The 17,025-nt window shown below is 36.9% G+C and overlaps 1 protein-coding gene, 1 non-coding gene and 1 pseudogene across 3 annotated transcripts; all 3 read right to left on the reverse strand.

Moving 5' to 3' along the window:
- Positions 1 to 6,436: 6,436 nt before the first annotated feature.
- LOC148693319 (uncharacterized) lies at positions 6,437 to 7,141 on the reverse strand. The gene is made up of 2 exons (XM_088677565.1): positions 7,007 to 7,141; positions 6,437 to 6,889 (listed from the first exon to the last, which is right to left on the reverse strand). The coding sequence occupies exons 1-2, from the start codon at positions 7,139 to 7,141 to the stop codon at positions 6,437 to 6,439; spliced, it is 588 nt and encodes a 195-aa protein (XP_088533691.1).
- A 1,475-nt stretch (positions 7,142 to 8,616) lies between these two features.
- On the reverse strand, positions 8,617 to 12,343 carry LOC137729885 (protein trichome berefringence-like 7; annotated as a pseudogene). Its single transcript, XR_015952178.1, has 4 exons — positions 12,270 to 12,343; positions 11,309 to 11,823; positions 9,885 to 10,043; positions 8,617 to 9,600 (listed from the first exon to the last, which is right to left on the reverse strand). The product of XR_015952178.1 is annotated as a protein trichome berefringence-like 7 (transcript).
- On the reverse strand, positions 11,971 to 12,182 carry LOC148693320 (small nucleolar RNA U3). Its single transcript, XR_015952812.1, has one exon. It is a non-coding gene; the product is annotated as a small nucleolar RNA U3 (small nucleolar RNA).
- Positions 12,344 to 17,025: the final 4,682 nt, after the last annotated feature.

The following is a 17,025-nucleotide window of genomic DNA, read 5'->3' on the forward strand; positions in this document are numbered from 1 at the left end:
AAAACATTGAGGACAAAGTTTGATTTAAGTGTGGGGGGGTAAACAATTTGTATTTGCATGAATTTCGTGGGATTTATTCACCTTTCACTTAGAATGTGGTTTCTTGCTGTTTTAAGCGTTTTTAGAGTGTTTTAGTGTGTTTTATAGTGTCTTGGTATAAAACTCCGAAAATTTGATAAAAATTAAAAAAAAAAAAAAAAAAAAAAAAAAAAAAAAAAAATTCTTTTCTTTGTTGCTATTTCGTTTCTGCCTTGTTAGGTTGTTTAGTTGTTATTGTTTGTTTGTTTATTAATTGTGTGAGTCTATGATTGTAACATTGAGAAAATGTTTGATTTATTGATAGGCAGTGCTAAACAAAGAAAGATGATGCTTCATAAAGGTTGTTTGCTTGAGGCCCCACTACGTGGCTTTACTCTTGAAGCGGAAGGCGTAGGAACGGAAGGCGTAGGAACAGAAGGCATCGGAGCGGAAGGCGTAGGAACAGAAGGCATCGGAGCGGGAGGCATCGAAGATAGAGCATTCCAGGCCTCAATACTTGGCCAAGCGCTGGATGAGCCAGGAAAAAGGTGCCTCTGGAGGAAAGACGAGAACCTTTGACGGTCACTGTGAATCCGACCTTCAGACTCTTGCAGCTCATCAAGCTTCCTCTTCATGCCCGTCGAATAGTTGTTTGCAAGCACGTGCAAACTTCTATTCTCATACTTCAGCTGCTGGATCTCCTGCTTGAGACTTTCCACCTCTGCCATCAATGATTCCACCTGACGGGAGCGGGCAAGCAGGCGTTGGCCCATGTTGGACACAGAACTCGCACACTGAACACTAAGTGCGAGGGACTCTTGAACGGCCAACTCATCGGACCGTCCTGACAGCAGCCTACTATCTTTTGGAGTGAGGAGGTTCCTAGCTACTATTGTAGCTGTTGTGGCGTCCTGCATCACAGAGTCTTCACCTGAAAGAGGACCGTTAGAAGAAAAGAAAGAAGGGCGCCATACGTTACCTTGACGCGGCGCGCCCGTATCACTGCTAAGGCTCAATTCCAAGCTAAGGTTCGATGAGTTTGCCATTTTTTCAAAAGTGTTCAAAGAAAAGGGATGGAGTTAAATTTCAAAGGGCCGGAGTCGATTTTCAAGAATGGGAAATCTGCAGAGTGTGCTTGTTGTGGTGATCGATAGCTCAATAAAAAAGCCAAGGCGACGCTTTCTCGGCTTTTCAGAAGGCGCGTTCAACTTTGTCAAAAGATTTCTTCTTTTCAGACAACACGTGGAGGCCATCATCACAACTACACATCTTTAGCCGACAAGCGCAAAGTTTGGCGACGCTTTCTCTGCTTTTCGGAAGACGCGTGCAGCTCTGTCAAAAAGAGCCGCATCTGCACTACCACGTGTCGTTCAGAAAGCGAAGGGGCGTCGTTCAGAAATCGAAGGGGCGCCTGCTCAGAAATCGAAGAGGCGTGTTCAGAGATCGAAGAGGCGCCACTATTTCAAAAAGCCAGATTTGCGGGATCAAAACGTTTGTCGACAAAGGTAACAAGTACCACCACTTGATATTATCTCTATATATGTCGACCTTCGTCTTTTATGGCAGGGCAAACCTGAAGAAAAATGCCCAACTCTCCCTCACCTCTGAGGGCGTACTCCCAGCAAAGCCTTTCGAAAGACTCAATTCTTTCTTCTTCCCCAAAGATGATACCAGATGCCTGGAGTACATATGACCCAGGAGGAAACAGCACAACAAATACATGTGCTGATTCATTCACCGCTTCTTCAAAAGCAAAGGTATCTCATATCATCAAGGTCAAAAGCAAAAGTATCTCATATCATGCTCTTTCCCTGTCTTTTTCTTTGTCCTTGTTCTTACTCGCATGGCAAAGTAAAACAAGTAATCAGCCGGCACTTGGAGTCAGTCTTCCGTTCTGGAGCCAACTGTCTGGAATCTATTCCTGATTGCTTACCTAGCGTTGCTCTCGAGTAGTCATCTTCAACGGTTGATACACTTCCGGAGAAGGGACCACTTCTGCAAAGGGGAGCGAGTAAGGCAAGTGCAAATGATACATTGAAGCATGTGGAGACAAACATAGGCTGAGTTATCCTCCAACCCTTTTCAATACGAATTGGAAAGATTGAACAAAGAAACAGATAAAAGGGATAAGCTCAGACCTTCGGGGGAGACCAAAAGAACCATCCTGCTGCCCAGTTCAAGAAGTAGCACAAAGGAAAATCAACGATGGGCAGAAACCAGTTCAAGAGTAAGCCTGTGGAATCATCAAGATCAAGCCTCAATGCAATCAACAAAGAGAAGATGGAATTTACACTCTATAACCAGATTTGCGTCTCTAAACTCTTCTCTTTGTTAATTACATTATGCCATGTTTAGTATGTTTAAGTGCTTTTTGTGTATTTACTTATGCTTTGTGTGAATCTATGCTTAAAACATTGAGGACAATGTTTGATTTAAGTGTGGGGGGGGTAACTAAGTATATTTGATGCAAATTCGTTGGATTTTATCACCTATCACTTCACATGTTGTTTCTCACTGTTTTAAAACTGTTTTAGTGTGTTTTGTCTTAAAAATTCGAAAATCCCATAAAAATTTGAAAAATTGTTTTGAAAAACCCAAAAAGAGTTATTTTAAAGTTGTTTTTGTGTGTGTGTTTGTGTCTTAGGATACCTTCCAACACAATGATAAGGATTTGGTTTGTAATTGCATGACTGTTAAAAAGAGTTATTAACATAGAGAAAAGTTTGATTTACTCTTGGTATATGCTTGGTTATGGTTATAATGTATAACTTCACATGCAATCATAAAAGAAAATTTAGTTTTTGTAACATGCCTGAAGGAAGGAACTCAAACAAATGCTACAACCCTGAGAGACTTGAGCCTATAACGTTCTTTGGAGAGTATAATCTGTGATTTCTTGTTTTCTAAAATCGTTGCATGATCTCATTATTCTTTGCTTGGTTACTACTTAGAAGGCGTTTCATCATATAGTTCCAAATGCTAGAACTCATGCCCATTTCATTCAAAGCATGTTATTGATTTGCATAACATATATCAAGATGAAGTTGTGTAGTTGCCACCATAGCCAAATAGCCTCGCTTCCCATATTTCGTATATGTTGTAAGTTTTACCCCCGTTGAGCCATGTTAACCCATGTTCTTTGTTTACCCACTTTATCTTCACCTAACCTAGAATATGACCGTCCTTACCCTTGTTCTTAAAAGATAGTGAGCATGACTTAATTGAATTCCTTTTGAGTTACATTATGAAAGAAAATAAGTGTGGGGGAGAGAATGTTTAAGTGTTTTTGTTTTGAGATTCAAAAGAAAAAAAAAAAAAAAAAAAAAAAAAAAAAGAGAAAAGAATAAGTGATTGAAGAAAGGTTCCAAAACACCAATTCTGGGCGTAAATTGTCTAAATTCTCCCTTTTTGTTCAAAAGTTGAGTTTTCATTCAAAAGTGAATTCTAAGTTGATTAAAATGCTTTGCTCACTATTTCTTTAAGAACCTTTGTTTTCCATATCCCTTCTTTATCCACATACCCCAAGCCCCGTTACAACCCTTGACTTCTATCTTGAGTGTTGTGTATTTCAATTTGTGGAGTTTGAACTTGGTATGAGCTTATGGTGTCACTGGTTCTCGCGTCTAAGTAGTAGCATTCCATTCATGAGATCATATCTAAAATTGATTATTAACTCCAGAATTTGCGTTCTTTGTGATACATATATGTGAGTGTCGTTTTCATGTTTACATCAATCTTCTCACATATGACTAGATTAGGGTGTGTAGTTAGAAAATCTGAGTAAAAATTGAGTGCATATCTTGAAAGGAATTGAGCAAATTCTCTAAGGCATGTTACTACATTCAAAACATGGTTTTAAATGCTTAATTGTGAACTAGTATATGGTGACTATGATTAAGAATGTACTTAAATGTGAAGATGACTAAAATCTGTGAGAATGATGATTTTTAACTTGTCATGTGCATTGGAAATCCCTAAGACGGTTGTTGGAAGGTTTAGGTTGTGTTTTACGTGTTTAGTGTCGTTTTGTTTATTTGTTTTTATTCTGTTTTGCTCGAGGACTAGCAAAAGCTAAGTGTGGGGGTATTTGATAGGAGCATATTCATGCGACTTAAATGGCTTGTTCTCGTGCATTTACGTTATGTTTCTCTCGTTATTTTAGTCCTTTATGCTTCTTTTGTGTGTTTTCAGGTTCTAAGGGCCTAGGGAGCAAGAAAGTGCATTTTGAGGCCATTTGGAGCATTTTTGGGCATGGATTGGATAGCTTATCCATGGAGCCAAGAGGATGGACGAATTTGAAGGCCTTGTATGCACTTGAAGACACAAAACAATGGCTCTAGCCCAATCAAACACATTATGCCATACAAACCAACCTATTTTAGGCCCATTCTATGTACTTAAACCCTAGCCCTTTAAACTAATTCATTTATCACTTATCAAACCATTCACTTATCACTCACCACATATCATTCACTTATCACTTAACATATCATTCATTTATTTCACTTCCATACTCCTCTTAATTCCACATGCATTCTCACACATGCACATCATTCACTCACATTTCCACCATTCATTCTTTATTCCTTTCCAAACATCTCACATGCATTTCCACCTTCCTACTTCATCATTTCACCACATTCTCCCTCTTTAACTCACATGCATTCATCATAATTCACAACACAAAACAACTTCATTGCCATGGGTTCCCATTTCCTTTCCAAACATCTCACATGCATTTCTTCATTATTTCCTAACCCTACATGCATTATTTATTGCATCTTCACATGCATTCACACACACTTTACACATTCAAACCGTGAGCTCCCATTCCTATATGCCATTTTCAGATTTCCACCCACTAACCTAGTCATCAACACATGCACTTCCACCTTTCATCCACAATGATTCATGATTCATTCACTTTGCATCCTTTAAATCACATACTTTTCCATCATTAATTAGCCACTTGCATCTTAAACAAACAACCATATGTTCCCTCCACTACTCCTATAAATACCCTTGCATTCATTCATTCAATTCATATCTCATATTTCCATTCACAACACTTCACACAACACAAATACACATCCATTGCCGCAATTCCCCTTCCATTTTCTGTGCAGTTTTTCTCCTTCATTGCAGCCACTATCCAACCACTTCCCATCCCTCCAAAACACTTCACATAATCCCCAAAGCTCACCTTAGACCTTGTGCTACAACAACGAGGAAGAAAAGAGTGCTTAAACGTTCATACAATTCAAGTTTGAGTTGTTGGAATGTTTAGGTGTTTCTTTGATTTCAAAGTTTAAATTTAATTCTCTTTGTTTTGTACGTATGAGAAGGGAAGAAAAGAGTGCCTAAACGTTCATACAATTCACGTTTGAGTTGTTGGAATGTTTAGGTGTTTCTTTAATTTCAAAGTTATGAGGAACTAAACCCCCTTTAGCTAGGGGGTGATTCGAAACTATGTTTATATTTGCAATTTGAATTGATTACGTTTGGTTGGAATTTCATAAGTTGTGGATTCAATTCGTTTAACTGTTTGATTGATAACTTATTTATGTATGTTCATTGAGATTGCAAGCTTAATTTTCATGCATAAATATGACGCTAGAATATAAGTGAATTTCACCTAATCGCTATGAACTTATATTCACAAGTAGTGGAGGTTGCTTATAAACAATCGCGTTAAATGAATTCTTGGCATAAGTTTCATGCGTATTCCATAGTAACGAATGCCTCGTCGATGTTTATGATTTCCGTTGAACTTAATGATCTTTGTTGAATGTCTCTATCATGCGTATTCCATAGTTAGGGACTTTGATTAAGAATAATTTGGTTGTAATGCGTATTCCATTCAATCCAACGAATTTAGGGAAATCTGAAAGTTAATCTAAGTGGATCTAATTAACTTGGAGCATTGAGTTTCACAACTTATCGAAAGACCAACTGAGAATCAATTTTGTTTTGCAAGTGTAACATGTGTGGAGAAGAACCCCTTGGCTATTCCATCATCCATATTTTTATCACATTCATATTTACATTTTGCCTTTAATTATATTCTGTCCATTTAATTTAATATCGTCCAACCACAATTTCCCCCCTATTTTGTTAAGTCTTAATCATTCGTATTTGTTTTATTTTTGTCTCTTTAAGCTTTTGGAGTCATAAACACTTGCAAATTCGTCTAAATCAAGTTCTAGCTTCTATTTGAGTCAATTTGATTGTTTTAGACAATTTGAGTTTTTCAAAGCCATTCTGAGTCCTAGTAGTCTTGTTAAGAGTATTTTAATTTAGTTTTTATGTTTTTAAGTCAATTTAGAAGGTTTTAGCAAGCCCTCCTAATCCCCGGTCTAGAACGATCCCTCACTTATCCATTCTACTACAATTGTCAAACGAGGGTTTAATTTGAGTGTCAAGTAAATCTCGCATCATTGGCAATGTCATTAGGGATGTGAGATATGGCGCCAGAATCCAATAGCCAAGCTGGAGAAAGCTTGGAGGTGTAGCATGTAAACATTGCTCCAAGTTTAGCAGGAGGAATCTTCCCAGAGATGTCAGGATTCATGCGATTGAAGCGGTCAATAGCTTCATGACCGGTGGAGCCACAAATTTGACAAGGAACATGAGTACTGTAGAATGAAGAGTTACGAACCCCTTGTTGATGACCACGATTGGAGGATTGACCTCGATAATTCCCTCGATGTCCACGATTATGATTATACCGACCAGGATTATGATAGTGATTGCCCCGATTGGTGGTCATTCCACAATGAGAGTTGAATCGAAAAGATTGTTGAGGTTGTGCAACATAAGCTTGAGGTGGTGGAGTGGGAAGAAGAGGCGGTTGAGACTGAGCAGAAAACGCCTAAAAAGACTCAGTATTGGAAGAAGAGAACTTATTGCGACGAGACATTGAAAGCTCTTTGGTGAGAAAAAGACCATGTAACTCATCCAGAGACGTGGAAAAGAGACCTAACATGACAGAATCAATGAAGGATTTGAATCCATCAGGTAATCCAACGAAAGTAACCGCAATTAGATCTCGATTAGAGATAGGGACTTTGGCAGAAGAAAGAGAGTCAGAGATTTCTTTGAGTTGTTGAAGATAATCCGCCATAGATTGAGCACATTTTTTAATGGCTTGAAGACGAGACCGGAGTTGATGGATGTGAGCATCTGAAACTCCACCAAAACGCTATTCAAGCTTGATCCAAAGATCTCGAGCAAAAGAGACACCAATAGTAAAGGGAATGACATCTTTCGAAAGTGTAGAATTCAACCAAATCAAAAGATTCTAATCCTTTTCATACCAGATCTCAAAGACTGGATTAAGTGATCGATCTGGAAGGAATGGCGGTGGACACGGCTTAGTACCTTCAACGATATGGTATAGACGTAAATGATTATTATTGGACGACTATATGTTTACCTATTATCGTTTTTCACTTTTAGGTTTCCTACCTTCACATTTAATGGTATTATAACATGATGTTAACATTGAACGTATAGAATTACAAGAAATGTAAGGTTATACTATAATCATCAAAATTTAGAGTATAAAATTATAAATAATAGTAAGGTTATAGTATTTAATAATACATATTGACATCGTTACTACTGCAATAACAAGGTCGGATTTTACGTATGTGTGGATGTTATCATTATTATATTGTTAAGTGTAATGTTATACATGAACATTATGTCATATTATACTGTCAAGATACAACATTGATAGGCGTAGACATGATTACATTACAAAAACGTAGTTTGATTAAAGTGTACCAGTACATTGTTTACCATAGATTAACCCTAATATTTATCATTTTTGCTTCACTCATTCAAGTGTTACGATCTTCAGTTGACAAATTAAAATTCAACTCCAAGTACTAATGTTTAGCACGTAAACGAACATGGGGTCTAAGAACATTAAAAGTTCCAACATTTCAATCAATAATTCCACTTTCGTGAATAAAGAGATATTTCATCACCATGTGCAAAATATTAAAATTAAGCAAAAATACAAATAAAACAAGAGCGGTTATCTTTCCACTGCCAAGTGGCGCTAGGTAGTCGTTGCTTGGTGAAACCAGTCTTACACGGTTTCCTCTGCTCTTGAAATTGTGTACTCTAGAGCTTTCGCTCATAAAGGTCGGCACGATTTGATTTGGTGAGATTTTAGAGTGAAACCAAAATCAAAATTAAAACAAAAAAAATTCAGTTTTTGATAGTTCGATTCAATGCAATTTTAAAGCTTGCTCCGAAATAGAACCAAACTATTTGGTTGCAGTCCGGCTCGATTTCAAACTACTTCAAGCATACAGACAGATTTCTAGCTGCTCTCCGTGTGGTTCTTGGTCTTCAATATTTTTTTTTTCAAGATAAAAGATGGGAAGGAAAGATCACAAGGACATCCATTCACACGATTGAATGGACCTGGTGATGAATATTTGTAACTAGAGACGACACGTGACAAATATCTATTGAATGGTTGATATACTTTTTGAACATGTAGCAATCATTTATTAGACCAAAGATGCCACTGAAACTATGCATTGTTTGCAAAAGAAAATATCTCCTCATTCGGACATCAAGTTGTAATACGGCTAACTCGTAAAACTACTTCAATATGTCACATGGTATTATCATCATATACAATTTTTTCATTCCAGTGCTCCCTCGTGAATGCATATAATCTAGGAGGCTTGGATAACACCATAAAAGTGAGTCAACTATTTCCCGTATATCTATAGGGAGTACCATGTGGCCCTTCTGCACAATTATAAAAGTATACAACAATCAAATGAAACGTACAAGTTGTGTTCAAAGATGTAAGCAAAACAAGTGATTAAGCAAGGCATCCTTCCTTGGAGTTGCCACAACTGCAAATCCACTTCTGGCACACGTAGAATTTCCCCAACTTAAAACGCGTCTGGAAGACCAATTTTACAAGTCTCTGCAACTTGCCTTCATCAGTTCATCCCAAACTTTAATTGATTTTGGCCAATTGTAGAAACTTGTATTTCGCTTTGGAAAAAAAAATGCTTTCACAAATGCACTTTCCAATAACTTGTTATAACCTGTACTAACTACCCCAGGGGAAACGATAGTACACAAAACGACAAACAAGGTGGAAGAATTTTCTGAGAGGTAAAGTTCAACTTACGGGGCAGGATGCCAGGACCTCTCATTTTTTTGATATGATGCTCCATAAAAGAGTGAAAGTAGGAGGTACTTGTTGATGCAAGCTGCAAAAGAAGGAAGCATATTAGCGACTCTATACTTCATGTAAGGGAAACCTGATTCATGGGCAGCAGGTTCAAGAGAATTTCGTTCCACATATCAGGTACGCCAGGTAGGCACCAATGGCTACAATCAGGCACTGATGGATTATTGCTCCAAATACCCACATGCCCATTGCTTCGGAATGATACCATAGGTGTAACGTGTAGGATAGTCAATAGAACCTTCATTTTCCTCACAATCTTTATAATGATGTCTGAAATTGTGTTTTGGTCCTTTCCCCATGAGCTTGACCAAGGATGTTGAGTCACTTTGCAAGAATTGCGGTTTCAGCCACTGGTACATATACAAGAATTACCAGCAGTCAATTACATCAGCTTATTTGTATCTCAACTCAGGAACAAGAATGAACAATTAAACATAGATCACAATTTAAAAGATTTAGCTTCTACAAAGAAGAAAATAGTACAACTTTATGGATTACTTCAGATTAGCCAATCGAACGTGCATTTCCACGATTGACCGTTAACTAAATTATTTAGAGCTACATGCAATTGAACTCCAGCATCCTTAAAAGCTACAGTCAGAAAGTATCATAACAAACTAAATAAATAACGCACCTCCAATGCGATGACTCAAAAGTCCTGAAGAATACACTTGTCCTATTTGTGTTGACCATGGTCTCAACCAAAGATGCCCAAGTGTTTAAAGCTGTCCTGAAGCCAGCGGTAATTGGCATTCCGAGCCTCAGTGATTTACCCACTTGAAAATAGCAGCCCCTGTCTAAAAAACTGTTAAAACTTGCATATTTTTGGGTCTCTGTTTGAAAATAAAAAAAATTCTAGAAGTGATCTCAAAATCCTTTTCTGGAAGTCACTTTCTCAATTTCATCTCAAGTTTAATCACTGAAAACTCCACGAAAGCTGATTGTGAAGCCGATGATATGTTGAAAAAAAAGTTGCAGGTGCAAGTACATATCCACTCACACAAACAATCACAAGAACGTGAGAAGGCGAAGTGGAGTGAGAAAAAGAGAATCCATCTGCAAAACACTACTACAGGCTGCACAATTCTTTTGTGAATTGTATATTTTCTTTTGGTCTAAACTGTGCACTAAGGCAACAATATTTTGGTGGTAGCAACTGGTAAGTACTTTAACTAAGAAGATCTAAAGTCAGATGTTAATATAACCGGCAATTCTGCTTTCTACCTGTCATTATTTATGATCTGATATGTGTTTGATTACAATTCCAGGCCCCTTTCCCCAACTGGTGAAAGTTTTTTAAGCTAAAACATAAGCATAAATATCCAAACTACATGTGTTACAATATCTGAAGTTGAAATTTACTAGTCCCGTACAAGCATATTTCCTCCACAATACAATAATCACAACTGCCATGGCGTTTGCATCAACAAACATCAACCAAGACCTTGGCCACATCAGTACTAAGGGATTTTCTCTCTCATTGGGAAATTAGACCTTCTGAAGAGGTGTTAACATGCAGAAGCCTTTAAACCATTTATTCACAATAAGCAGCATGCATACCATAAATATTAAATAAGTTGGAATCCACTGTATGCATTAGTGAACATCTATACTACGAAGCATGGAGTATGAATGCATGGCATAAAGCAGTTTATGGTGACAATTCTGAAACTAAATGTTGGAGTAGGTGGGGATTAAAGTTAAATGTATCATATAAATATATAACCATGGAGTAACTCTATAAGCTAGAGAACACTATGCGATGACAAGAGGATCAAGGAACTGAATGTAACAAAAAAAAAGAAAAAAAATGCATTCGATAAATATAGAATCATGAAGCAAATTTGTAGATGTTTTCGACATCAGAAAGCATTTTACAAGAATAATTGAAAATTAGACAACGCAGATCAAGGAACTGAATGTAATGAAAAACAAGAAAAACTACATCCGATAAATATAGAATCATGAAGCAAATTTGTAGATGGGTTTTCGATGTCAGAAAGCATTTTACAAGAATAACTGAAAATTGGACAATGCTCAGAGACTAATGTAACTCACATGTCACAAAGTTTACTTGGTGTCCACCAGTGCCCTGAATTGAATATCAAAATATCAGAATCAATCCATTCTTGGCTAGTGACATCCAACTTGTCAACTCTGAGCGTTGACTTAACCCTCTTTCGTGATCGGATTGGAACTGTAGCAGGCTGCACTAGGAAAACTGACCGATAGAAATCAATTCTGAGGTCAAATGAACTAAACCGTACCGATAAGAATCTAATTTGCTTAGTGATTTTATTCCCATTCCCTTCATAAACACTCTTCTTATCCTCCACCCCTGTCATGGTAAACATATCAAAGACTCCCACTTAACGAGTCTCCAACAAAAACAACTCGCTTTCCACGAAGTTTTTCAAGAACACATTAAATCTAGGAATATCACAATTCTTTGGCTTCCGCCTCCACTTAGCATAACCCCATCTTTACGCCCATTAGCAAAGCAATTAAATCCAATTTCTGTAAATGAACATTGTGAAGCATTGTACAAAGGGTAACTTTCATCTCGAATCCAACTTCAAGAAAATGAGCAAAGTAAACAGCAATCTTACAGATTCACCAACTGGGGTTTTGCAGAAAAACACTTTCTGGTGTTGGCAGCTCCTGCTAGAAGCAGCTTTGCAGTGAAAGTGAACAAAAACGTATATGAAAAAAGAAGGGTTAACCTGTCAGACAACCGTGCGACCACCCCAGACAGTGAAACTGGCTGAGAACGATCATCTGCCGCTTAATGGAAGCGAGGAACCACTAGCTATTAATCACGCTCTGATTGTACGGTCATGATTCATCCGCCAGGTTGAGGTTCCTGTCTCCTTAGAAATCAAGGATACAGAGGTACGATCCTATAGAACAGATCCTGTTCAAGTAAGGTCGTGATCCATCCTCCGTTGTCTAAGTATATGAACAGCTTCATCATTCTGGAAACTGTCGATGTGGGACAAAAGCGCAGTGTTTGGCATACCAGCAAAAGAACTCGCTTTCTCCCTCTTTTTTGTTCATTTGCTTTTCAATACTTTGGGGCCCCGAAACTGCCATGTGTAAATTTAATTTATACATCAGAGCCGTCTCTTTAAAATAAATAAATAAATACAGCAGAGTCGTGTCTTTAGACGATTAAATGTGATTCGTCGCGAAAAAAAAAAATAAATAAATAAAAATAAAAATTTAATTTAACAATATAAAATATAAAATAAGTAAATACGGTTTAAGAGACAAAATATTGATATTCGTCGTGCAAGGTTTTTGAAAAATAATAAAAAAATTATGAAAATAATTGTTTTTAAAATTTATAATATAAAATTAAAATTTAGTGATTCATGCATTTTTTTTAATCATGTTGTTGCATTATTGAAATTTTTACAGCTTAAGTAATATATAGAAGAAAATCATGTGTTTTAGACTTATATATTATATAATGTCTCCATAAGCACTGGTATGCACGAAGAATAAGATTTCATACATGGTTAATCAGATTTATCTACTATGATGAAGGATGTATCATCAACAGTTTCTTGTGTTTAGAGATTCATACATTTTTTTTAATGATGTTGTGGCATTTCTGAAATTTTTATAGCTTCAGTGATATATAGAAGGGTCTTTTTCACAAATGATCTCTGATATTGATCAAATTCATCATTTTGGTCCCTCACTACCGCACATCAATTTGGTCCTTCCGTTAAGATTCCGTCAACTATTATGTTAGTTTATATGTGGGATCCACAAATCCAATGAAATGGTGACACATGGATTACACAAAACAAGGGTTATTATCGCAAATGGTCCCTGACATTGATTCAACTCCTCATTTTAGTCCCTGAGTTTCAAAAATCAATAAATTTAGTCCCTGACTCTCAATACCACACATCAATTTAATCATTTCGTTAAAGTTTCATCAATATTTTTTTTCCCACTAATCCAATCATATGGCACCACATGGATTAACTATAAGAAACTATTTTTTTTTTAAGATTTAAAACTAAAAGTAAAATAAGAAACTAAAAACCAAAACTAAAAGAAAGAAAAAAATCATCATCGTCTTCATCAGGGCATGCTCAAAAGGAAAAGGAAGGCACCATGACACCACTAAAGTACTTGGCCTCATGAACTTACTCTTCATTTTCTCTAGTTGGTTATAATCCTAAAACCTGTCAAATTTGAATTGAATTTGATTTTATCAAATTTAGATTGAATTTTTTTTCCAATTGGGGTTTGTGGGATGCAAGAAAAATAAGTGCGGAATACTCTTCTTTTGGTTCACTCTTAAAAAAAAAAAAAAGTTTCTTATAGTTAATCCACGTTGAGCTATATAATTGGATTAGTGCGACCACATTAATGGAGGGAATAAATTGATACGCATTAGTGAAAGTCAGAGACCAAATTTATCGATTTTTGAAACTTAGGGAGCAAAATGAGGAGTTAGATCAATGTCAGAGACCATTTGTGATAAAACCCCTTATTTTGTGTAATCCACGTGTCACCATTTGATTGGATTTGTGGGTCCCACATACAAACTAACATAATAGTTGATGGAATCTTAACGGAATGACTAAATTTATGTGAGGTAGTGAATATCAGGGACGACATTGATTGATTTTGAATATGAGGGACCAAAATGATGAGTTTGGTCAATCTCAGGGACCGTTTATGATAAAAACCTTATATAAAACAAAATCAAGAGTTGTAGACTTGTATATCATACAATGTCTCCATAAGCAGCACTTGTATGCATGGAGAGTGAAGATTTTGGAGAATGATGGTTAATCGGATTACAATATACCTGCATGTACTTTAGTGGTTCTAATATATCACTTTTAGTATTTGTACATTCCCCAGTTAAACTGCATAACATGCATTATATTTACGAGTGTTTGAGAATCACAATTTTATAGCTTTAGTAATATATAGAAGAAAATCATATAATGTCTCCATAAGCACTTGTATGGATGAAGAGTGAAGATTTCAGAGATTGATGGTTTATCGGATTTACCTAAGGCTTTTTAGCCAAAATGGTCCCTGAAATTTGCTTAACTCCTCACTTTGGTCCCTGAGATTTCAAATGAATAGAAGTGGTCCCTGAGATTGTCCACCATCCATCATTTTGGTCATTCCGTTAAAAACTCCCTTAAGTGTCCCAAAGCTCTTGGCCGGAAGTTTGGGCAATTTTCAAAGCTTCGTAACTCAATTGTTTCTTAACCAAATTCAACCCATAATATATCAAAATGAAGATAGGAAAGTGTAGAATAAGATTATACCTATTTGGAAGCCCAATGGTTGCCGAAGATGGTCAGAAAATAGCCTCAAAATTGACTGGTCTGAGGGAAAACTGGAAAACTCTTCGAAAACTAGGCAAACTTTAAACGTTCATAACTTCTTCAATACTCAACTAAAGCAAGTGATTCAAAAACGAAAATCATACTTTTCGATGAGAAAAAGAGAATGGTACCTTTTTCAGCAGCTAACTCGCCATGGTTTGGTGGGAAAATGGCTCGAAAGTGGATGGAAGAGGATCAATATTTCCAATAAAGCCGACGGGTGCCTAAAGCTTCCCGGAGTCGATTCGTCGCCTACGGTGGTCCAACGGGGTCAAGTTTAGTCTGGATTTACTCCTAGGATGATGGGCTACAAGTTTTAAGTTGTGGCATCGGCCACAGCTTTGCTGATTCACCGGAAAAATGAAAAGGATGGGCGGACATGATTTTGACTCGTCGGATTTCGTGGCTTCACTCCACCACATATGATGGTTTATCAAGGTGGTTCTTGGTTGGGTTTTGTAGAGGGAAGTGTGAGAGCTTCATGATGATGGTGGTGGCGTTAAAAAATGCCATCGGAGTTGGCCAGAATCAGCATCAGAAAGTCGTGGGTCGCGAAGGTCAATTAGGTGGGTTTTCTGGGCTTTTGGGTCCACATGTCTAAAAGACCTCACAACTTCTGAGGCTCGTAACTTTTCTGTTCTAATTCGGAATTAAGATCCGTTTACGCCCATGCGCTCGTGGAATCAAGCTCTACTTAAAAAACTCAAGAGTTAACCTAAAAGGTCGAAAAATGAATAATGACTAAAGTACCCCTCACTTCGTTTTTCTCAAAATCGAAGAATTAACGAACTAACTTCAATTAAATCTCCGTAATACGTCAAAAATAAAATAAAATACTAATTTTGGGGACGAGATATCACACTCGTTTCATGTAATTAATTGTTCTTTTCCACATATGACGTTTTCAGTTGAAATTTTATTGGTTTTGTTCCTTGATGGCTTGTGTCATGGTGTTCCTTGATGGTTTTCACTTAAAATAAAAACTGAAAATACAAATTTTGAAAGCTCAAGAAACTAGTTTTTAGTTTTTAGTTTTCATTTAAAAAAAAAAAAAAAACCAAAAACTGAAAGTAGTTGTCAAAATAGATTTCTTTGAAATTTAAAACCCGAAAATAGATCTCACGTGTCAGAACATTTTTGAATATTTTATTTGCCTCGTGAAGATTCTAAGGGCTGGTTTGGTATTGATGTACTTTGAAAAAAAATTGCTTCTGCTGTGCTATGAGAATAAGCAGCTGTGAAATAAAGTAGCAGAGTGTTTGGTAAACTTTTTTATAAAAGTGCTTTTGAAAAAAAAAAAACAGTATTATAGTGTTTGGTAAACTTTTATGTAAAATATATGTGAAAAAAAGCCGGTTTTTCAAAGCTGGGTTTTGCAGCTTTTTGTTTTTGGCTTTTTTCACCCAAAACTGTGAAAAAAAGCTGAAGCTGAATGTTTACCAAACACAAAAACAGCTCCCAGCTTTTTTTTGTACCAGTTTTTTTCAGAATCACCTCAGTACAAAACCAGGCCTAAGCCTCATGAAGGTTGTCATAAGGAACGACTTTTATTTGAAACTTATTTTTATGGTATTGGAGGGAGAGAAGTAAACGCAGACTCGAAAGGGAAAAAAAACTCATAAATCATAATGCATTATGCTGAGAATATGTCAACCATATTTTCTTTTCCTTTTTAGAAAAAAAAAAGAAAAAAGAAAAAAGAAAAAAACAAAGAGACATGAATATCTTTTCTGTTAATAAAAGTTGGAAACTTAATCCAAAGTCTTGCAACCAGTCACTTTTATTGTGGAAAATCCTTGTCCTTTCATTTTGATAATGGTATTACATGGGTAACGGATTTCCTTGGGAATAAGGGAACATTCATGCATGGAACCATTGTTTTGAATTTCTTATGCTTGAAATCTATGATTATGTGTTACTTAATTTAGTTTGGTTAATCATGATGAGGTTTATGTTCCTATTGAACTATAGTTTCGTTCACCCTATTATATATCTTGTAGGTATTGAACCACAAACATGTTACATCCCAGTCTCGATTATGTTGTAGCATGATATTGTCCGTTTTGAGCTCACCATTTCCTTACGGTTTTGTTTCTAGGAACTCACGAGAAACTTCTCAGTGGGTCACCCATCCTAGGACTGCTCTCGCCCAAACTCACTTAACTTCGGAGTTCTTATGGGATATAGAGCCAGTGAGTTCCCAAAAGGCCTCGAGCTATAGGGAGGGGAGTATGTACATATAATGCATATCAACCCCTCTCCATTGGTCGATGTGGGATCTCACAATCCACCCCTCTTAGGGGCCCGACGTCCTCATCGGCACACTCGCACCACACGGCAGAGTGGCTCTGATACCCTTCTGTCACATCCCAGTCTCGACTCTACCGTAGCACTATATTGTCCGCT

Source organism: Pyrus communis, chromosome 10, assembly GCF_041283825.1.
Source record: "Pyrus communis isolate YQ-2024b chromosome 10, ASM4128382v1, whole genome shotgun sequence".
Lineage (NCBI taxonomy): Eukaryota > Viridiplantae > Streptophyta > Magnoliopsida > Rosales > Rosaceae > Pyrus > Pyrus communis.